We start from the raw sequence: 23,967 nt of genomic DNA on the forward strand, positions 1-23,967 counted from the left end.
CCAGGTCTCCCACAGCCCAAAGTAGCACCCTAGCCATGGATATGATCCTTCCTCTCTAGATGCAGGAGACCGGGATGTGATGCTGCTGCTGCTCTGCAGTGTCCATGAAATCCACTAGGGACATTGCTATAGCTAATCAAGTTTATGTGGACGATGCTCAAATACTACAGGGATGGGCAGGAGTACAAAACTCTAAGATAGACAAAAATGGTTCAATATTAAAAAAAAAAAAAAAAAAACCTTTCCTAAAAATAGACGTTAACCTTTAGGTTGAAAACAAACAGTAAATTTAAGTTCAAAAAGAGTTATTACAGAGTAAGATAGGAGTAAAATATGAAGGTCTCTTGACCATGAATAGAGGGGTCCCCCCACTCCAAAGCCCCCAGTAAAAGTTGTTTACAAACATTTGGAAGTGAGGTCATAGGGCCCAGCTTAGCATATGAACATAGCAAGGATTTTGAAGTTCAGCTGCCCATTTCAAATTAGAATGCTATCAGTGAAGAAAAAAATGTATTTCCTATTCCCATTTTAATTCAAACCACCATAGCATTAAACAGATGATGGCATATTACTAAAATTCATTTTTAAAAACATTGAACAAATATGCTTGTGGATGCAAATATTTATCTATCTATCTATCTCCTCTGAGCCAACAATTCTGTTTGTTTATTCAAAGATTTCAATGTCAATGCAAAATGAAACTAGATATTCCTTTATTACATCAGGGGTTTTTAAAATGATGATGTATGTCCATTGTAAATAACAATGGTGACCTCTTCTGGTAGAAATATATATGAAAATAGACACTTGGTTCCCAGCAGCCAAAACATTCAAGAGATTAACACTCAGAGGGGGATTCTTTGAAAATTAAAGTGAGTCCATTTAACATCTTATAGTTGTATAATATCACGTCCATAAGGATCTCAATGCAATTTACAGTTTACACAAACGATTAGAATACAGAGATCTCTCTACTCCCCTCTTCTTTCTCTGCCCTTCAAATGAAATAGAGTAGTTTATTACATAACACCCCTACACAGAGGAAATGAATGAAGATGAAAATGAAGGGGGTCGGCAGAACTTAGAATATGGATGGTATTATGCTTCCCATACTCAAAAAGAATAAAATGCGTATTCTGATTGTAGAGCACTTATTTCCAGTTAAGGAAAAACAATAAATGCAGGTCCTGATCCTGCAAGCTATTCTGCACTGGCTGAGTCCTGCACCCACCACACACAGTCCCACTGCAGCCAGAGAAGCTCTGCAGTCTGTTCACACAGAGCAGGTAGCAGGATTAGGCCATAGCATCCCCATCACAGAGACAGAGCTCTCAAGAGCACACGACTCACTAATATTCTGTATCTGAAATAAAACACAAAGTAACAGACACCCCCTGCAGAAAATAGGAGTCTCCTGCAATTGATGGTGAAGTTAAAGCAGAATGACAACTTCTTTGAGTTACAGGATTAGATACACACCCTCCCCCTGGGGAAAAAAAACCTCACCTGCTCTATTGCCCCCTACATTTTGTGACATGAGATTATTAAAACCATGGGATGACAAGGGAATATATTTTTCATAAGGAAAATGAAGTTTGCGCACGAGTCAAATTCTCAGTTTAAAAAAAATTGTTGGCCAAGCCCTCTCTCATGGACACTTCTGATGGTGTAAAGTAACTCTCCAGCAATTTTAGTTCTTTGCAAGAGAACTGCCCATCAACTGCCAAGTCCCTAAAAAGGGAGTAACTTCTACCTCCATGCACTTCTGCAATGTCTGCTCTGAAATGGAATAATTTCCTTCCTCACTCCCACTACTGCCATTCCTTCCTCCAAATCTCCTTTACCACCCAATAATAGCAGTCCCCCAGCCCCTGGCTAGTAGCGTTAACCCATGAAAACCAAAAGTATCGGTGACATATCCAGCATGGACGGCCACAAGAAACTATCAGTGAGACTTTTCCGTTTTCAAAGCTCTTTCCCAGCATGGATAATGTAGCTAGCTATAGGCTTAATTTTATTCTACATAAATTAATTAAAATTTGGGGAGATTTTTTTTTTTTACATGAAAAGCGTTTGTAATTGAGATAACAGACAAATGAGGCTAAAAGAGTAAGTGGAGACAGGTACATTCCACACAGGCCATGGTATATAAAATATTTAAATTTTCTGGGTGCAATAATTTTAGGAAGTACCAGAATATTCCCCCGTGAGACTTTTAATTAACACCATTAAATATAAAACAAATAAGGCAGTCACTGTGTTACCATGATCACACTATCAAGATAATTTCAGTATAGCTTTGTGAAGTAATGACTACCCAAGAACACTGAGACCTATTTTGCTTTTGAACTACCACCTTGTTGATATTTATGGCTGAAAGAAATCTTTAACTTGATCATACAGTAGGAACCATGAATTGTCATGGAAGAGGAAATGGATGAAGAGGAGAAAGAGCTTGAATTACTAGAGTAAATCAGATTTTTAAAAGAATCTCAGAATTTAGAAAAGAGGTACCTATTACAAGTGATCATAGACATTAAAAGCAAACTGAAACAGCTCAGTAAGCAACATTTCAGTAGGGGAAGAAACTATACTCAAACTTTCACAATGAAATCAGATTAAATGGTAGAAAAGTTTAGCAGAATTTTTTTATCTTTACAGGAGAAACCGGATGGAACTTTGGGAAACATTGGATAATGAAAACTTAGAGCTGACCCATGGTAGAAATCAAGTGCAATGGCAGACAGAGTATACAAAATTGGATATACATTTTTAAAAACAGCAGATGTAGTGAGACTTCCTAATTATTTACTGAAGGAAAGTTTACTACAAGAGTAAAAGCCATGATCATTTTTTTGAAGAGGAAATTATCTGTATTTTTAATTATCTATCACCAAGCCAGATATAGAAGAAAAGCATGAAGACATTATTGGAGCACTAAAATGGGAAATTATTTGAAATACATGGAGTTTCCATGTTAAAAACACATGAACTCTAAAAAACAAAAACTTTATAATAAAAACTTCATAGAAAGCATGTTCATGCTGGAAGTAACTAGGATTAGACTAGAATTAGGTGGCAAGAAGGAAAATGGACAACACCAAATTGCACTAAAACATAGCTGTGATGCTCTGTGATTGAAGATGACCATTTATATCATTGATATTACCACCATTATACAATTGCAACAAATCTTGCATAAAGTTTATCATGTAAGGTGTCAATGGAAAAGTTACCATCTATCAAGTATGATTAACCTGGTTAAATCCATATATCATCTTTGTATCTAAAGTTATGAATAATGGCTGATTTGTCTCTCAAACATGTATTGTGTGCCTCGGTGAAACTCCCCAAATAGATTTACATCAGGGCTAGACAGCTATGTGTTGATGGCCTATTAAGGACACAACTCTCACAATGGGCCATTGAAGACACTCATCCCATCCAGACAGCTCTTCCGGAGGATGCCTCAGACAGCGAAGGGCCAATGGCCACCCCTGTGATTCAGCAAAACATGTAAGGGCATGTGATGTGAACATATGAACTCAGACTCCATCTTGGGTCAGTAACTTTCCATACACAGGTACTGTGGGCATTGTTTGGGACAGTAGCTTTCCATGCACATGGCAGACGATATAAAACACCTTCTGAGACATCTTCATTTTGTCTTATTCCTGATCCACTTCTCTGGACTGTAGATTTACAACTAAAAGGAGTATCTTGAACTATGAATTGAGAACCTTCCAATCTTTTGGAAGTTACCAGAGAGACTTTTGCAAGTCAGCAGTCTATTCCATCACTGTTAGGATCCTGATCTATGAACACTGAAAATCACTTGTATGTATATGAATCTTTTAACCACTTATAACTCTATTCTTTTCTTTTCTTTTATTAATAAATTCTTAGTTAGTTTATTAAGGATTGGCTGACAACGTAATATTTGGGTAAGATCTGAGATGCATCTACATCTTGACCTGGGGATATGTGTCTGATCCTTTGAGATTAGTACAAGCCCATTGAAAACCCCACTCATCATATGTAACCTCTCACTATCTTAGACGTGTTTGTCTGGATGGGAACCAAGGGCTGAGATGACTAAAGGGGTTGTGTTTGGCTTCTGGTTAACCAGTGTGATGCTGTGGAAGCCCTTTGATACTGGTTTGGTGAAGCTAATTACAGAATAAACCACCAGTTTTGGGGGATTGTCTGCCCTATTTCTTGCAGTCTGAGCATAGGTGCTGACTCTGTGGGTGCTCTGGAGCTGGAGCACCCATGGAAAAAAAATTGTTGGTGGTCAGCACCCACCATCCACCTGCTGATCAGCTGTTTGGTATGCCCTGCTGATCAGCTGCTTGGCAGTTGGTGGGAGGCACTGGGGGGAGGAGGTGGAGCAGGGGCAGGAAGAGCTGGGACGGGGTCTTGGGGTTGGGGGCGGAGCAAAGGTGGGAAGAGGCGGAGTGGGGGCAGGGCCTCAGGAAAGGGGTAGAGTGGGGCAGGGCCTCGGGGGCAGCGCACCCACCCAGAAAGAAGAAAGTCTGTGCCTATGGCTCTGAGCGTAGCCTTCTCAGTGTGGTCCATCCCAGACACCCATGACAATAAATGGCAGATTGCATTGTGTCTTTGTTGATAAAAAGCAGATTTCTGCTTCACTGGGTAAGTGGATGGGTGGGAGAGGGGGAAGCGACAGACAGACAAACTGACCAGCCCACTCCACCCCTCCCTGCTTGTGTAACCCACACACCTTCTGGGTGTGGTGTTCTGTCCCATCTAGTGGTACCAAAACCACTTAAAGAGAAAGATAAAATGGGTCTGCTAAGCACCAGTTGGATTTAAGCTCATGCGGTAGAGGCTCATGCACTAACTTCCAGAGGTCCCAGGTTAACAAACCCACAGGTAAAAGAAAAGGAGTGGGCACTTGACCAAAAGAGCCAATGGGAGGGCTAGAACTTTTTAAAATGGGGAAAAAAAACTTTCCCTTTGTCTGTTGTTCTCCGGAGAAGGAGACACGGAGCAGCAATGCTATAAGCAGGAATACCTAGAAAAAAATCATTGGACAGGGCATGTTTAGGAAGACGTAATTAGGTTTATTTCTGTTTATTTTTTAAGGCTTGTGGATCTCCTCTGTGCTAACCCCCAGATGCTTTTGTTTGCTTGTAACCTTTAAGCTGAACCCACAAGAAAGCTATTTTGGGTGCTTAATTTTTGGAATTGCTCTTTTAAAATCTAGCAAAAGCCTAAGTTCCAGATGTATTTTCTTCCCTTTTGTTTCTAATAAAATTTACCTTTTTTTAAGAACAGGATTGGATTTTTGGTGTCCTAAGAGGTTTGCGAATGTTGTTTGATTAGCTGATAGAAAACAAAGGAAATTAGCTGTGGCTTTCTCAGCTCTTCCCTGGAGGGGGGTGAAAGGACTTGAAGGTACCCCACAGGGAGGAATTCCCAAGTGCTCCTTCCTGGGTTCAAAGGGGATTTTTTGCATTTGGGTGGTGGCAGCATTTACCAAGCCAAGGTCAGAGAAAAGCTGTAACCTTGGGAGTTTAATACAAGCCTGGAGTGGCAAGTATTAATTTTTAAAGTTCTTGCGGGCCCCTACCTTCTGTACTCAAAGTGAGAGAGTGGGGATTCAGGCTTGACAGATGCAAAGAATTCATTTAGTTTCTCTGCAGTGGCCTTATCATCCTTGAGTGCTCCTTTAGCATCTCAATCATCCAGTGGCCCCACTGGTTGTTTATCAGGCTTCCTGCTTCTGATGTACTTTAAAAAATATATATTGCTATTACTTTTTGAGTCTTTGGCTAGCTGTTCTTCAAATTCTTTTTTGGCCGTCCAAATTATATTTTTACGCTTCATTTGACACAGTTTATGCTCCTTTTTATTTTCCTCATTAGGATTTAACTTCCACTTTTTAAAGGATGCCTTTTTGCCTCTCACTGCTTCTTTACTTTCTTGTTTAGCCACGGTGGCACTTTTTTTGATTCTTTTACTATCTTTTTTAATTTGGAGTATACATTTAAGTTGAGCCTCTATTATGATGTCTTTAAAAAGTTTCCATGCAGCTTGCAGGGATTTCACTTTTGGCACTGTATCTTTTCATTTCTGTTTAACTAACTTCTTCATTTTTGTGTAGTTCTTTTTCTGAAATGAAATGCTACAGTGTTGGGCTCCTGTGGTGTTTTCCCCACAACAGGGATGTTAAATTTAATTATATTATGGTCACTATTACCAAGCGGTCCAGCTATATTCACCTCTTGGACCAGATCCTGTGCTCTACTTAGGACTAAATCAAGAACTGCCTACTGTGGGTTTCAGGAAGCTGCTCCAAGAAGCAGCCATTTAAGGTGTCAAGAAACTGTATCTCTGCATCCCGTCCTGAGGTGACATGTACCCAGTCAATATGGGGATAGTTGAAATCCCCCATTATTATTGAGTTTATTTTTATAGCCTCTCTAATCTCCCTGAGCATTTCGCAGTCACTATCACCATCCTGGTCAGCTGATCAGTAATATATTCCTACTGCTATATTCTTAGTATTCAAGCATGGAATTGCTATCTATAGAGATTCTATGGTACTATTTGTTTCATTTAAGATTTTTACTTCATTTGATTAAATCCTTTCTTTCACATCTAGTGCCACTCCTCCACCAGCACGACCTGTTTTGTCCTTCCAATATATTTTGTACCCTGGTATTACTGTGTCCCATTGATTATCCTTATTCCACCAAGTTTCTTTGATGCCTATTATATCAATATCCTCATTTAATACAAGGCACGCTAGTTCACCCATCTTATTATTTAGACTTCTAGCATTTGTATATAAGCACTTTAAAGACTAGTCACTTTTTAGCGGTCTGCCATTACATTACATTATGTAATTGAATGGGACTTCATTTCATTTGACAGTTTCTCATCAGATCCTACCTGTATTTTATCATCTTCATCCTCTCCTCCTTACTAGGACATAGAGAATCTCCATTAATAGATCCTTCCTTAACAGATGTCTCTGTCCAAACCACGTTCTCCTCTGCACCTGTCGGCTTTCCCCCAACCCTTAGTTTAAAAACTGCTCTATGACCTTTTTAATTGTAAGTGCCAGCAATCTGGTTCCATTTTGGTTTAGGTGGAGCCCATCCTTCCTGTATGGGCGCCTCCTTTCCCAAAGGTTTCTCCAATTCCTAATAAATCTAAACCCCTCCTCCCTACAGTTCTGCCTTTCTAACTGGCAGCATTTCACAGAATGCTACCATAGAGGTCCTGGACTTCAATCTCTTACCTAGCAGCCTAAATACCCTGTGGGCATAAGTCATCTGGTGAATCAAAGAAATTTAAGAGATAAATATGGAACTGTACTATTTCAGTTTTACAAGTGCTTCTGTACAAATCTCATTGAAGCCAGCCATATTGTGACTAGTCTCCTTGATAGGGTGAATGAATCATTGTCTCATTGTGTCTGTTAGGGATTGGCCAATGAGATCAGATAAGTGCAAACCCCTTCTTTCCCACTTCCCCCACCCACTCCTCAAATAAATCATTCATCCACAACATAAAGCTAAGCTAAACCAAACTATTACACAGAGTTGAAAAAATTTAGCTTTGTTTCTCTCACCTATTTTACATTTTTGTAGACCAGTGCGCTTCCATGTTTTTGATAGGACCACTATCGAAGGTATCCAAGCCACCCAAAATTGGGTTTAGTGTACCAAGCCTGACCCAAAACAAGCATTAAATAGAAATCACACCAAAAACACTGCTCCTGTGAGTTTTCCAGCTTGATTTTGTAGGTTCAAGAGGTCCAGAGAATTTGGATAAGCACCCAAAAGTCCAGTTGCTTATCTAAAAAAACCTGACTAACACTTTTTGAAGTTCACTCATGAATTCTACATTCCTTTTCTGTTCACCAAGAACATTAAATTGCTCTGATGTCACTGCCCTTGTGTTCTGGCTTGCTAAATAGCCAGAGTAGGGCAAAGAATCAACAGCTAATATCCTACAATTTATCTTGCATAGCATGACCACAAACTAAATTATCTCATCAAGCAGAGGAGCTGGCAACAAGCTCATAACAGCTAAGCAACATAAATATGCATCATATTTGTTGTTTAGAAAAGAGCTCCTTTTAAAAGAGAGGGCACACATCTCCCTCAGCTGGCAGCAAACGGGAGCTCAAGACAAGCAATCTCACCAGTCCCAAAACCACAGAAGTGAAGTTAATACATTGTTAATCAGATTGAAAATTATGGCATGTGCCTGTCTTTTCCTGACTACCAGAGAGCAGGAATTCACTCCAAGGCCAAGCAAACACTACAAGTAGAGCTATTACTACATTCTGTGAGCCGTGCCAATCAACTTGAGTGATGAAATGATTTAAAACTCAGCAATAGTTTTTTCTGATATATCCCCGTCATCTTTGAGGATATAACTTTACATTCAACTTTGAAGACTTGCTTTAAGAGCAATTTGACACAAGTGTCATAAGCACAGGAACATTATTTCCCCCCAGAATTAGGTTAAAATTGTTTCAGCTGCTTTTACTTGAAACCTCTGACAATTTTAGTGCCTCTCAGATGCCTCTTTAGCCCCCCTTCACAAAAACTTTCCTTTTAAAAGATGTAGTAGTGTTGTATTCTCCCCTTGACACATGTACATAATTTGCCTTAATGCCAATGGATTTCACATATCAAGAGAATAGAATGATGAGTTTTATTGCTTAATGGGTTTTTACTATTCTTTTTATAAGCTTCGAAAAGGCAGGGATAATGTTAAAATATCCATTAATGCATAAGCACTAAGTGCTATGCATAATGGACCAAATTTGTCCCTGGTAAAATTCCATTAAGAATAATGATGTTGAATTTCGGCCATCATCTTAACCCCTCAAAAGGAAGCCACATTCGGGTCTGAATGTGTGTTGTATAGAATTCCCATTGTCAGGTGTCACCAACTTGGAAATGGTAAGTTTTACAACTTTGAAGTTAGATTACAACTTAGTAAGGGCTACTTCAGTAGAACTAAATGCAGACCTTGAACAGGAAGACACCAAAAGTATGCTCTAACGTCATTTAGCTCACTCTCAATGTAGAGCACAACACAACCTTCCACAAGTTACAGTTAAATGAATCTTCTCCAGTGCTAGCTACAGTATGCGGTCTCATCTTTAGAAAGACAGCGATCTGCTACCCTTCTGCACAAGTAGCCATATAAATAGCCAATATCACAACTAGCCTTTTTGTCTGGTGAATTAAGCAGGGAAGCTAAGGATTCAATGGCATGGAAGTGACACTACTCATGTCCCAGAAAGATGGACCTTTCAGCTCAGGGTTGCAACACTTTGACAGACTGACATAGAGACTGTCTTAGTACTGTCACTGCCCATGCTGTACCCATTTGGTGGGGGGGGGGGGACCCACAGGACTTGAAGTCGCTAGGAATGTTAATCTGGCAGTTTTTCAACAACCACTAGATTCACTAAAAATATTATATATACACACATACACACACGTAACCAGTATAAGAACAGAGGTCAACACTGACTATCGCTCAGTATCACTATGTCAGGTTCTGACTCAATATAACTTACCATTACAGTATCTATTTATAAGGGTTTTAGAGACTTGCACATGACCAACAAAACTGCACTTTGTTTGACTCTGAGTAAAGCCAAGCAACATTTGCTACAGCATTATCATTAGACAAATGCTTAAAAATAACCCTGTGAACCTAATGATGGTTTTAGTCAATCACATGTGAAGTCTGCATGCACTAATGAAGTTTAAGCTCCAGTGAAGTAAATGGGTACCTAGCTTTGATTCTCAAGCCAGCTGTAAAGCAAAAATCCATCACATTAGGAAATCACCATTTAAAAAAAAAATCAAAATAGCTGTTGTGATGTTACACACTGAGCTCAGCAGATCTAGGTTGGATATTAGGAAAATCTATTTCACTAGGAGGGTGGTGAAGCACTGGGAATGGGGCAAAGCCCTGGCTGGGATGATTTAGTTGGGGTTGGTCCTGCTTTAAGCAGGGGGTTGGACTAGATGACCTCCTGAGGTCTCTTCCAACCCCAATCTTCCATGATTCTGTGATCTGAGTTGCTATACATTTACACCAGTAATTTTCAACCTTTTTTTTCCATTTACAGACCCCTAAACATTTTCAAATGAAGGTATAGACCTCTTTGGAAATCTAAGGCATAGTCTGCAGACCCCCAGGGCCTACGGACCACAGGTTGAAAACCACTGATTTAGATGTTATGTATTATCATGGTGCACTTCACATCACTTCAGTAAAGGCTGCTTCATCAAACATTCCCATTATTAACTTTTCTTTAGGTGACATGATAAGGGGCATTCTCTGGAATACACACACACACACACTTTCCCCCATTTTACTTCCCACCAGTTTCAAAAATAACATCGTTCAAAATCATACATATTGTAACAACTTTTTGCAGTAATTGCTGTGCACATGCTAGTCACCTTGTGTTTATAAAACTAAGGGGCACTGTATGCTTTGGTGTTCAGTAACCTCTCATCTGAATATCAGTAATTCAAAGCTAGCCTAGGACTGGTGGTAACTGAACACTATTTCCATCTGAGTGTCGTTCAGTGGCCATTGTGAAATGAGTTAGTGACCTCAATCCAATTCCAAATGGACAGATGTTCCTCACCACAGCAAGATCTAATTGTCATCCCCTATTGACAATGTCCTTTTGCAAAATACTAAGTATGCTGTTTGATAAGTTCCCCAAGAAAAGCCTGAGATATTAGTAGATTAGTAACAGTCATAAATCCTGACAGGTCAAAATTTATTTGGCCTAAAATCTGAAAAGGACAGCAGTGACACATGGGAGAAGTGTGGAATAGGCTTGTAGTATTCGCTGTTAAAATTCTGCCATTAAACTATGAGAGGCATTGGTGTGATTTCTCTGTCTCTGGTAGAGTTTCGTGCTCAACCTAGATACTACTAAATCACTGTGGCAGAGAATGCTTACCACTGAGACTCAAATATTTCTGAAGATCATAATCATTTAGCAATTTGCACTTTCAGGTGCAAAAAAGTATGTAATAAATAGTATTTTCCTGGAGGTAGGACACCCCATTAAACACTGAATACCTTGATATGTTTTAGCTCAAAAGTTATGGGCTCAAAAGAGGAATCACTAGGTGAAATTTTGTGTTTGGGCTTATGCTAGTCAGACTAGATGATCATCCTAGTTTTTTCTGGACTTAAAAAATGAACACTGCTACACTATGAATACTCAGATTTTGTAGATTTATAGAATAATTTCTAAAGACCTTTATTTCATCCTTACGTTCTATATTACTTTTCCATAAGAAGCAGCAGCTAGTATTTTAAATTCCCTTGTCTTGCTAATGGACTGCCAATAGATTTCTCTATTTCCTTTCCTTGTTTTTCAGCTTACAAAAAGAACAACCATCGTTTTGTCACCAAAATAAACAATTATATTTTACAAAAAAAGGAGTACACTTACCATCCAGAAAAGGGTCCCCGTGGCGAATTCTGAATAATGTTCTATAGTAGAGAGTACACTGAAAATTAAACAAATCAGCACCAGTAGAAATCTGTAACAAAAAACGGAAGTGTTTAATGACATGTCAAAGAGATGCTACACTGCAAATACTGATTTATCTAATGTTAGCCATCATAAAATGCTTCTGTATCATGTAATTTAATCATCCTTTTCTTCTGTTTCAGCTGAATTCAGTATTCTTAAGTCCCACTTAAGTCCAAGGGAGTTTCAGATTTATAAAAAAAAAAGTGAACTTTCATTACTTGTGGCTATAAAAAAAAAAAAAAAAAAAAAGCCTAAAAGGAATTTCAGTTAAATACCTAAAATTCACATCATCATCAACTCCTTCCAAAATAGACTTTTCACACAGTTACAATGGTTTTAAGTGAAATAAGCACTATTACTTTTAGTCTGCAATACAAATCTTTCAAATTGACACGTTAATTCTAATGGGCTCAGACACTCTACTAGAGTTAAGGGTTAAATTAATGTCACTGTAAGTAATTATTGAAGTAATGAAGTTAACCACTACAAAATACATACAAACCAGCAGAGATGATGTGATATTTCTATAGCCATTGTTCAAGCACGAGAAAAAAATGTCTCTAGAAAGTATACGCACCATTCCAAAAACTTGTTAGGGAACCATAAAATATAAAATGGGGAAAGAATGAGAGAGAATGTTGTGCATGTAATACTTGTAACTTCAATAAAAGCAGAATCTTATCACCCATCTCTGCACAAATGGTAACATGCAGAACAGTTGGTAGAAGTGTAACTTAATGTTTCACAGAGAACACTTATGCCTTTACCACAGGTATCACAGGATGAATTCTTACTACACTTCTCACCACCCCTCCATGTCTCCCAGGAAATGCAGGACTGAACTGTACATCTGGTCCTACATACATCAGAGAAGCCAAGATGTTCTGCTCCTTTCATTTGGGTGGGCCAGAAACATTCATCCACACCTACTGACTCCTTCAGCTGTCAAATCGTTTCATTCTATGACAAAAGTCCTGATCCAAACTCTCACCACAGCTGCCAAAGCCATCCACAAAACCTCAACCCCACATATAACTACCTGTAAACTCTCCCCCCATCCCTCAACCTCTGTGCGTTATGGAACGAATTAGTTCAAAGAGCTTACAAGCTCCATCATGAACCTGGCACAACTACCCCAATAACTCCAGAGCAAAAAAAGCTTGCAAGCTCTGTTGACTGCACTGTTTAAAATTCACAAAAATCAGCAAATGAAGATAGAAAGGTTCTAACAATATTAACTCATCTGAGTTGTAACCGTGTGTTATACCCCTGATTTTCTTGTCAAAATGAGTACCTTAGTTAGTTATTGTTTGTGTCATTAAATATATACGATAAATATAGGAAGAGGAAAACAGCAGAATTAATATTGCTCTAGGACCTTTAATGTTTGCATTTCCTACATTTTAGTGATCTTGACTGCAGCCTTGTTTTTTTTTACTAAGCCATTTTTGCATTGAGTTGTTCACAAGTGCATAATCAAGTTTCCTGGACTGTGACAGGCTAAATATGTTTTGCCTTATAAAAGCAAAACAATACACTCTCCTTCCTTTTAATAGTTTCTAGAAGGCTTCTCAAGCCAAGAAGTACTAGGCTTATTTTTTCCCTACCATAGCCAAGTCCACGCTATGGCTCAAGCTGCTCAGCAGGTGGTGCTGCTAACAGTTGTGCCCAGCATCTTATAATTTGGGAGAAGATGACAGGAAGAATACAGTATTAACCAGAATCTGTAGAGTGAAAATCATCATTTAACTGAGATGTAGGAGCTTACAGCTTTAAAAACCCCAACAGCCTCAAATCTCGGTTTCCTGTATCGTCTAATTACTAATGTGCATGTGTTAATCATATTAATTCTTGGTCATATGCTACCGTGACCTTCAAAACCGGTCGCAAGTGTCCCTTTTAATAACATTGTGGGGCTTTAAACAAAATGAAATAAACTGGGAGGGACTTTAGGATTGCCTATTCTCCAATATTGATTCAGAATTTCAGAGGGGAGGGAAACAGAGCTGTGATTTGTGTTCCAGCAGGACAGATTAATATTCTAGTACAGTTGATTCTCTCATCCACAGCATTCCAATTCAATTGCTACAGGGTCAAGTCCTCGTGTGAATTCTTTGTCCTGACATTTCTTACTTTGAACAAGGAAGAGAGATAAGGAAATACTGCTCTGCAAGTTCCTTAAAAGTTTTAAACTCCATAAGTATCTGTTGTCACAGAGGGCTTTTTGGCTAAGTTCAACTGCTGATACTTTCAAGTTGATCAGCTGTGCTCCTACTAAGCTCACCAACTGTCACAGCACTCTAAATTAATTACTAAAATGCTTTTCAGTGGACACAGGATGAATTGCTGCTCGCATGCCTCCCCAAATATGAATACAGATCCTAAGAGATGGAATGATTGACACAACATACCAATGAAACAAACATTTAGGCCCAAATTAGTTGCTCACTTAACCCAGTAGAATCCTATTTTCCTAGGATGTACATTGGTGTAGAATTTGGCCCTTAAATTTAATGGTTTTCAAAAATGTTGTCCTTAATGTTTTACACTTCAAATGAGGCTCACTTAAAAAATATACTAGATAAAATTTACTATAGTTAGTACATGGGCTATCCAATATTTATGCTTCCTAACAAATTGAGACTTTGGTCACCCTGTGCTAGACTTTTCTCAGGAGTTCAGAACATCATGTAGTACTTTCACTGCTCTTAGAGCTCCTAATGCTGAATGGATCTCAATATCCTTTTCCAACGCTGAAGCCCCTCAACCAATAGAACCTTCCAAAAACCAGCAAAATCAAAAGTTCTGAATGAGGAGATGTGCACTCTCTCTCTCTCTCTTTTCTGCATCAGAGGTTTTTGAAAAGAATACCATAGTTGCTGTAATGGATCAGAGAAGAGTTTCATCTAATTCAGTATTCACTTCCCCTACAGTGGCCAGTACCAGCTGCTTAGAGGAAGGCACAAGAAACCCAATAATGGAATAAATCAGAATCTAGAATTCAAATGTAAAATTGCCTTTCTTGTGCTTAAAAATGAACCACATAGATTCACAGACTCTAGGACTGGAAGGGACCTCGAGAGGTCATCGAGTCCAGTCCCCTGCCCTCATGGCAGGACCAAATACTGTCTAGACCATCCCTGATAGACATTTATCTAACCTACTCTTAAATATCTCCAGAGATGGAGATTCCACAACCTCCCTAGGCAGTTTATTCCAATGTTTAACCACCCTGACAGTTAGGAACTTTATAGAAATGTAGAATCAATGTGGAATTTCAGAATAAATTTGAAAATCATGATACTGTACAAGTAACCTGCCATGGAGAAAAAAATTTCACATGGTACATCAAATAAGTTCACCTAAATAAGTAGTTTAATTGAGGCAGAATTTAATTAATTGACCAGCATCTCCAAGTATCATGATAGGATTTATGTTTCTATTTCCACATACTAGTCCAAGAAAGTCTTATGCATATGCTCAACTTTACATCTGTGAGTAATCCATTTGAAATCAATGAGACTACTCACATGCATATAATTATGTCTGTACGCAAGTCTGTGCAGGATCAAGGCATCAGTGACCAGTTTTCACTTTCTCCAACATATATTCAGTAGTTTACTTTACAGAATCTTAATGTACCTCCAGAAATAAATCTTTCCTACAAGTCGCTGTATACTTTAGAAGCACCAATTCTGTCTTGATATATTCATTTCTTATTCTGTCACGCAGCAGCATCCAAACCTGATGTAAATAATGCATTACATTTGTTGGTAATACTCAAAAAAGATCTTAAATGCTATATGGGTGTTTAGAAAACCAATCAGTGTCGCTTTTATTATCATCTCACTATTATCCTGTGAATTCTAAGGGGTAAACTTCCTAACACTGTCTTTGAGCTCCACAAGGCCCTCAACCACAGGTCTTTATTTTTGAGGACCAAGAATATAAAGGAAAATCTATCATTAAAAAAAAAAAAAGAAAGAAAATGTTTAGCCTTCTTCCTCTTGCAAAGACAGGCTTGAAAATATAAATCAATATAAACTAGTTGCTAGCTGTGAAAGATGGTCGCCAATTTTTCCTAAAGATCAGAGATGGCCTTTGTGGATCATGAAAACCCTAGTTCAAAAAAGAACTAGATAAGTTCATGGAGGATAGGTCCATCAATGGCTATTAGCCAGGATCGGCTAGGATGGTGTCCCTAGCTTCTGTTTGCCTGAACCTTGGAATGGGCGACAGGGGATGGATCACTTGATTAGCTGTTCTGTTCATTCCCTCTGGGGCACCTGGCATTGGCCACTGTCGGAAGACAGGATACTGGGCTAGATGGACCTTTGGTCTGACCCAGTATGGCCGTTCTTATGGCCAATGATTTCAAGGTTTTTAAGAGGACCCCAAATTAGTTTGCGTCACCCAGGCTGGTGCTAGCACTAAATTCATTGCAAGCTCCCTCTCTGCCAGCTGCTGTAATTCTCTACCATACAGCCAACATGATATATGTAAAACTCATCCACCACAGACAGAAGTACAATGATTACTTATTTAATGTTGGCAAAGAACTATACATATACTGAAATAACCAGAATGCACACAGCCTAGCACCCATCTATGACAATTGCAGAGTGGACTTAGAATATATTATTTAAGATTTTATATACCAATAGTGAGAGTAGGACATTCACTTACTGCATAACCATAAGCAAGTGCAATGTAGAGAGAGCTAACATCCACTCACTTACAAGCAAAGGCCCTTGATCACTCATGCTGCTGTGTTCCACAATTGCTACAATCTAGGAGTAGTTTTTAAAGGCAGTACTAAATGAGACAGAGTTGGTGTTGCCCCCAGGTCACAGATTTGTGGTTCTTCCTGGCCCATTCAGCATCCTGAAGGGAACGTTACATTTCTGAACTGTGCGGATATTGAAACACACTTTTGGCCCATGCTGAAACTTGCACTTCCACATTCACCTCATAGTAAAAAGTATCCTCCAAAGTTGTAAATGCTGTCCAACTGCCTGAGAAATTACCCATAAACAGACCCTCCAGACAGGCCAGATCGTCTAGGCTTTTCCGCCATCATACAAGAAATAGTTCCTTCTCCTATATTAATACTGCAATTTGAGGCACGCAACAAGACAATGCAGTCACCATGCTCAGATTCCTCATCACAAGTGTAGAGGGATAGTTCAAACCATGCCATTACCAATTCTCCAATTATTTCATGTGCATACTAAAGAGTGCCACAAAGTGATCCGTACTGGACTCTGAACAGGAATATTCTTGGGTTCAGGCATAGGTCCTCAACAGCCACTGAAAATTAGACCCCCAAAATAATGAATGAATCCTAAAAATCATCAGTCCATCCACTTGGCTGGATCATTAATATCCTCTAATCAACTGCATCATAAGCAGCTGAGTGAGGGCAAACTGTCCTTACTTGATAGTGCTATCTCAGACAACAGCTAGCTTAATGCTTTGTGTGGGCCTGAAAATGGATCTGAAGACATAAAGACACTGCTATTTAGATTATCCTGGAGAAGCTCAACCACCATCATCCACAAGTAGAGATTTGAGAGGGTGATAATTAGATTGATCCCCAACAGTGAGTTTCTGAGCAATAGTCAGACCCTGGCATATTTCAGCTGTGCGGGCATTGTGTGTGCTGTAATAAGTGCCACTTACGATACATAGATGCTTTTCACATAGCTTCTGCCCACAGGCCTGGGCCTAAGCCCATCCTAACACTGCTTGAACAGCGAAAGGTGTAGACCAGGGGTATGCAACCTATGGCACGCGTGCCAAAGGCGGCACACAAGCTGATTTTCAGTGGCACTCACACTGCCCGGGTCCTGGCCACTGGTCTGGGGGGCTCTGCATTTTAATTTAATTTTAAATGAAGTTTCTTAAACATTTTAAAAACCTTATTTACGTTACATACGATAGTTTAGTTATATATTATAGACTTATAGAAAGAGATCTTCTAAAAACGTTAAGATGTATTACTGGCACGCAAAACCTTAAATTAGAGTGAATAAATGAAGATTCGGCACACCACTTCTGAAAGGTTGCCGACCCCTGGTGTAGACCCTGTCAATCCCCCCCCAAAAAGAGATTAAGCATTCTGGCCTTCTTGCTCTAAAACTGTCAGTATAATAAAAGTGAATGTGATCTCGACAAAGCAGCTGGAGATTCCAGCCCCTAATTAAGAGCTAGAAGAGACTAATTCTAGAGTAGAGTTTGGGTGAACAAGACTTTCCACTACTCAACATCTTCACTGAGAGAATATCACCACAGCTACAGTGAAACCCATTTGTGGGGGTTTTTTTTTGTCTCCATGAGTTTCAATATAAAATATATATTAATCTTCTATTACAAATTCAGCCACTCATCATTTCATCTGAGGGACAGCATTTCCTTTGTCACAAACTATGGATCACATCATTCCCTTCCATGGGAAGTAGTCCCATGAGAGTCATCACATGGCATTTCCTATTAATATTAGCCTCAAAGGATGTGATTTAGGACTCATGCAAGTGGTGAAACCTTAAATCCCCTGGAACCACCCTTGCACATCCTAACCCCTGGTGATGCACAGAGTGTCTCTCTCTCTCTCTCTCTCTCTCATCTATTCCAGAAACACACCACCCAAGGAATACTTGTTGCCATTGGGCATGCCTGCACACCTACAAAAATGGAGAAGTTAATGCTGGGCAGAGGATCATTAATAGAGGTACTTGGAAAATGCAATTTCCATCCCCTGGGAAAGTCCAACATTTCAAAATTTGTTTTTGACCTGAACTGGGATGAAGAGTCAAAAAAATTTGTGGAAAGGAAATGGCAAAACAAACACACACACACACAATTCTGAAACACTGAAAATGAGTTCATTGGAACCATTTCATTGTTGACAGATGTCAATGTTTCATTTTCAAATTGTCATCTGTCAAAATAAAGTAATATATATATATATTAGAGCTAATATATATTAATACTAGATTAAAATTGTAATACAAAAATACATCAAAACAGAGAAAGTCAAAACAACCATTTTGATTTAGATGGAAAAAATTCTAAACAATCTAAAAGTTTGTTGAAATTGACCTGTTCCTGCAAAATATTTCAATGAAACAATTTTCTGACAGAAAATTGTTCCATCAAAAAAGAATTTAACCAGCTCTAAATCACAGAAATGTAAGGCTGGAAGGGACTTCAGGAGGTCATTAGTCCCCCCCACACACACACAGCTGAGGCAGGACCAAGTACACCTAGACCATCCCTGACATCCATTTGTTCTAATCTGATAAAGGATTTTACAGATGGCAAAACTGAAACAGAGAAGTAACTTATCCAAGGTCATTCAGCAAAGTAATGTCAAAGCCAGGAATTGAACAAATTCCATACCAGTGTCCTATCCACTAGGCCACACTGCCAGCCCTAAATTACTGAGCATATTACCGCTCAGGAATCCACTAGCAGTTGTGGGGCACATACCATAAGAGCAGTGGTTCTCAAACTAGGTACTGGTGGTGACCCCTTTCACATAGCAAGCCTCTGAGTGTGACCCCCCTTATAAATTAAAAACACTTGTTTATATATTTAACACCATTATACATGCTGGAGGCAAAGCGTGGCTTGGGTTGGAGGCTGACAGCTCGCGCCTCCCCCCCCCCCATGTAATAACCTCGCGACCCCCTGAGGGGTCCCGACCCCCATTTTGAGAACCCCTGATGTAGAGCAATAGCTAATTGGCTCCACCACTCCCCTGTCCCAATAAGCACCTGAAGCCAGGGCTCTTTGATCTCGTGAGCTACATGCAGTGAGGCTTCTACAAACTTCTGGGGAAGTAATCAGTATGATGCAGCCACAGTGCCTGGGACATTCAGTTTCTTTTCTCAGTTATCTGTTCTCATTGACAGATGAAGCAATGCAACTGTAGAAAGGGGAGCTTGAATTTAAGCCTGTCAACATTTATTTAAAATGAACACAAGCAACACCCCCACCCCCAAAACCTAAGCAAACAGGAAGAGCTCTCTGAATTAACTCCCTGTTCTCCAATTCTTCACTGCACATGCTCAGAAACAAGTTCTGAAGCGCTCCCTTGGTACCCATAAAAGGACAGATTCATCACACAGCCATGAAATTTGGGACCTTTCCTATCCTTTGCTAGACCCCCTTGCTTTATTCTGTGATGCAGAACAGAACTTGTTACTTCTGGCCAGAATGTTTCAGTAAAATTGCAATGTTAATTAAGAGATATACAGAAATGTTTCTCAAGGTTGGAAGTACTACAACAGTATCAGCTATTTCACTTTCAAAACTGAGGTTTTCATTTATTGTTTATTAAATATTTATCCACATTGATCCGTGCTATTAAAATCAATCAACTCAGTTTCTCTTTAATACGGATTACAGGAGTTCCCAATCACTGGCTGGTAATTGAGCAGCACGCCATAGGTAGTAGGTATTTCTCCTCCCTTTTGATCTAGAGGCAGGGAGAAAAGGTATCCACTAACTGGTTATATAACAGCTCCACACGGCATCTGGTGCTGTTCTGTCTCTCACTTAAAGAGATAATCCGATGAATATGGATAAGTGCCAAACATTTTGCTGAAAAAAATATGCTTTATTTGTGCATTTCAGGGGGTCTCCCCAGGTTTAATTTGGGGGTGCATGTAATCTTGATTCACAAAGATGACAACAGAAATCTATATGAGATGAATGAAAACATTGGTGAAATAATGAATACTAGTACATTATAATCATGCTTGTCCTCACTGTAAAGCAACAGAACATTAATTGCAAGCTTATCAGCTTAAGATTTGATTACTTGACCTCCATTCATACAGCTACAGTAGCTACAGTACAAAGTTGGAACAATACCATACACTCTAAAAAATATGCTGGTGAAAGTCATTGATTTCTTTCTATACAGGGCCTTACAATTTTTCACCTTTTTCCTTCCCTCTCACCTTATCTGCCTTTTGATGTCACTGGTTATTGAAATAGAGTACACTCCTATTCATGCAAATAGCATGGAGGGTGGATTTTTTTTTTCAGATAATCGGGAGTTTGTATAATTGAGAGGGCATTGAATAAGCAGCCAGGGAAACAGAAGAAAAAGACTATCACTTACTGGATTTTATTAAAAGAATGTAGGTTTATTTTAAAGTAGGCAAACACGAACAAACCAAGGTACTAGGGAATGCTAGCTCGCACAAAGCACACCAAATACAGAATCATAGGTAGTCACAGTGATCAGCTACAATACTGCGAAGAAGTCTGTTATAGCAGCCTGCTTTTTAGTGCTATTTAATGTTTCCACTGCCTACATGCATCACTTTTGGAGGAGCAAGATGCACAGGTAGTCAGTCTCCTAACTCTCCATCCAGAGTAAACACTTGTTAAATGCAGCAGCTGCTTCAGGAGCTGTCAGTACATGGTCCAAAGTCCCTTTTACCTTTGACTCATCCTCGTCATCCTCTTCAGGGCAATGCTAACCTTTGTTGCCTTCATCCAGGGCCGGCTCCAGGCACCAGACAACCAAGCTGGTGCTTGGGGCGGCACCTGGAGGGGGGCGGTGCGGCGCTCCGGCCGCTGGGGAGAGCGGGGCCACAGCCGGGCTCGCCGCCCTGCCCCCGGCGCTCTGGCCACCGGAGGGGGGGAGAGCCGAGCCCCCCCCCGGGGGCCCCCCCCCGCCCCCCGGGGCCCCGGCCGCCCTCCCCCCCCCCCCGGCCGGAGGCTTTTTTGCCTGAGGCGGCAAAAAAGCCAGAGCCGGCCCTGTCTTCATCCAACAGCTCACCATAACCCTCATCTTGAGCATCATAGTCCACCCATCAGAGACCACATTTTCCATACCTCAAGTATGGATAAAGAGAGAAAAACATATGTAGTATTCTCAATCATATGAAGATGTGACCATTCCATGGCTGCTATGCATAAAATAAATGCTACGAGTAACCTTAACTGCATTCTTAGCTGAAGTGATCCTTTCATCACTTCAGATGGCAATTGCTTCTAACTTCTACATTTTCTGTCAAAGACATATGTGGGGAAGGTGTTTATTATACGACTCCCAGATATAATACCTTCTTTAAGTTGGATATAAATTTCTTTTTTCCCCTGCTTATTACATAACCAAGAATTAAGGAAGCAAAAAAAGGTTGTTTCTCTGATTAGAATGATGTCAAATACAGAGCAAAAGGTATATTCTGCTTAATCAGAACATTGTAATCTGTACTACAAAGAATTTCCAGGGCTTTTGCCAAACCAAAGTGGTAGAATTTTGCTCTGGTTGTGTTTTTCATTGTATGCAAAACCTCAGGAGCAGTCTGTATCAGTGTCTTATTGGCTAGAATCGCTGATGTTGCAGATGGTACAGAGGGACAGAAGGTTTGCTTTTAGCACATACAGATCACATGAGATGGCATTATTCCTCTGACATTCCATGCACAGCTTTATTAAAAAAATAAAGGGGAAACAAAAAACACACACATCTCAAGCAAGTTGTAGGAATTGTTCCATTCATTTTAATGAAGAACTCATTTAAATGATTGAGGGACCTTATACCATGAACCTCACAGGTTGAGCCCCCACAGTGATGGTCATTGGCTGTGTGGTAGTGCTTCCCATGGGAACCCACAAGATATAGAATATAGCCTTTGTATTACTTGTCTTTGGGACTCTTTGCAGCCTTCTTGTGAATTTAGAAGAGACTGCACTGTGAAGAGCTGATTGAAGGGGAATATCAGGAGCAAAACACCTCCCAGTCCAACTCCTCTTCCTTCAGTTTTTAGAACATTTAATGCAATATATTTTGAAAGATACAAACATTTTTGTGCGTATTAAAAGCACTGCTTATAAAGAGGAGCTTTAACTACTTATTTTTGCAGCTTTGTTTATATTAAAAGAAGTTCTTAAAGTCTTGGATCCAAAAGATCCATTGACATCAGAAAATCCCTTTGGAATGTTAATGCCAGAATAGATTTCACTGTTCCCACATGAAATATGCATTTCTTTGAGCATTTGTTGGTACATTTTAAGACTAGTATTGCTCATATTCCCTCACTACTTCCAACAATTTAGATAAAACAGATGGTCTTAAAATTGTCACTTAAAGTCTCATGTTCTCCTTCAGCAAGTTCAGTTTTTCAGCCTGCCAGCTCTCCAAGTAAGAAATCGCTAACAAAATGACTGGATCTCTGGACCCAAAAGTGACTGCTCTATAGATCTTAGAAGGTAAAGTGACACAATCCAGATTGTTGTATATATTATTTGCTCAAGTTTTCAACTTTTACTTTGCAGTTTTCAGTCAGCCTTGATAAACTCTTCCAATACCACAGGCAATAGGATAAATGGTACCTTTCAGATGGTGGAGGAAAATATTTACCAGAATTCTTCCATTCCAACTCCTATTCCACTTTGAGCACTAAAGTTTAATTTCCTGGGATTTTTTTTGTTTGGTTTTACTAAACTATCATAGTCATGAAATGGCCTGAGTCTGAGCCCTGTGATCCTGAATCTGAACGTCTGCCTGTCTCTTTAATGTATGTGACATCCTAGATTGGTTTATGACGAGATTCTCCTTTTTGCTAGACTGGGTTTTCTGTGGTAATGCAATCTTAGGACATAAAAACAAATAATTAATACTATGCTGCATTTACAGGGCTTTTATCCAATGATCTCAAAGCAGTATGCAAACAAATTAACTCTCACAACCATTTGTGAGGGAGGTATGAATTACCCCCATTTTACAGAAGAAAACAGATAAATATTAAAGAAGAAATCCTGCCTTATTTTGCATGAGGGCTAGAGAGAAAAGGAAAGTGTGTAAGAAGCCTCTGCTCTCCCTCTACTTCTCAGCACACACCTGAGCAGAACAAAAAAAAGGCATGGATGTGGCACATCTCTCAGTGTCACTGGGGCATTGCTAATGCACCTGCCAGAGGCACTGCACAGCTACAGGGGGAGATAGCCAGTCATCCAACCTGTTGGCAGCCAGCAATGGGTAAGAACATGCTTCTCATTCTTCAAGCAGCATTCCGTTTTCAGAGCCCTTCTGTCATGTTCAGCAGCCATAATCTTTCCAAGACTTCTACTTGACCAGTGCCACTTCACTCCCCATCTGCTTCATATAAGCAAGGTCAAGATTTGACTTTTGATGACCTAGCCAAAGTCAAAGTCAGCAGTGAAGCTGGAAACAGAACCCAAGAGTCTTGAAAACAAATGGCTGTAATCCTTAAAGAAACAGCTGCCAAATGGGAGAGCTCTCAAGGTAGGCTAGCCTTGTCTGAAGCACCTGATAGTTAGGCTTTCAAAATTAAGCTAAAAGGCTGCATCCTGGAACATATATGCAGTGGTGACGACGCAGGAAAGGAAACAGAACGCCAGGTTTGTTG

At 39.7% G+C, this 23,967-nt stretch overlaps 1 protein-coding gene across 1 annotated transcript in view; it reads right to left on the reverse strand.

Moving 5' to 3' along the window:
• LOC112105753 (potassium voltage-gated channel subfamily KQT member 1-like) overlaps nucleotides 1–23,967 on the reverse strand; it is a 117,578-nt gene that overhangs the window by 57,511 nt on the left and 36,100 nt on the right. Inside the window, exon 2 of the mRNA XM_024198667.1 lies at nucleotides 11,489–11,579. Coding sequence (XP_024054435.1) covers nucleotides 11,489–11,579 — 91 coding nt within the window. The remainder of the gene's footprint in view (nucleotides 1–11,488; nucleotides 11,580–23,967) is intronic.

Source organism: Terrapene carolina, unplaced genomic scaffold (genome assembly GCF_002925995.2).
Source record: "Terrapene carolina triunguis isolate 2854851 unplaced genomic scaffold, T_m_triunguis-2.0 Scaffold112, whole genome shotgun sequence".
Lineage (NCBI taxonomy): Eukaryota > Metazoa > Chordata > Testudines > Emydidae > Terrapene > Terrapene triunguis.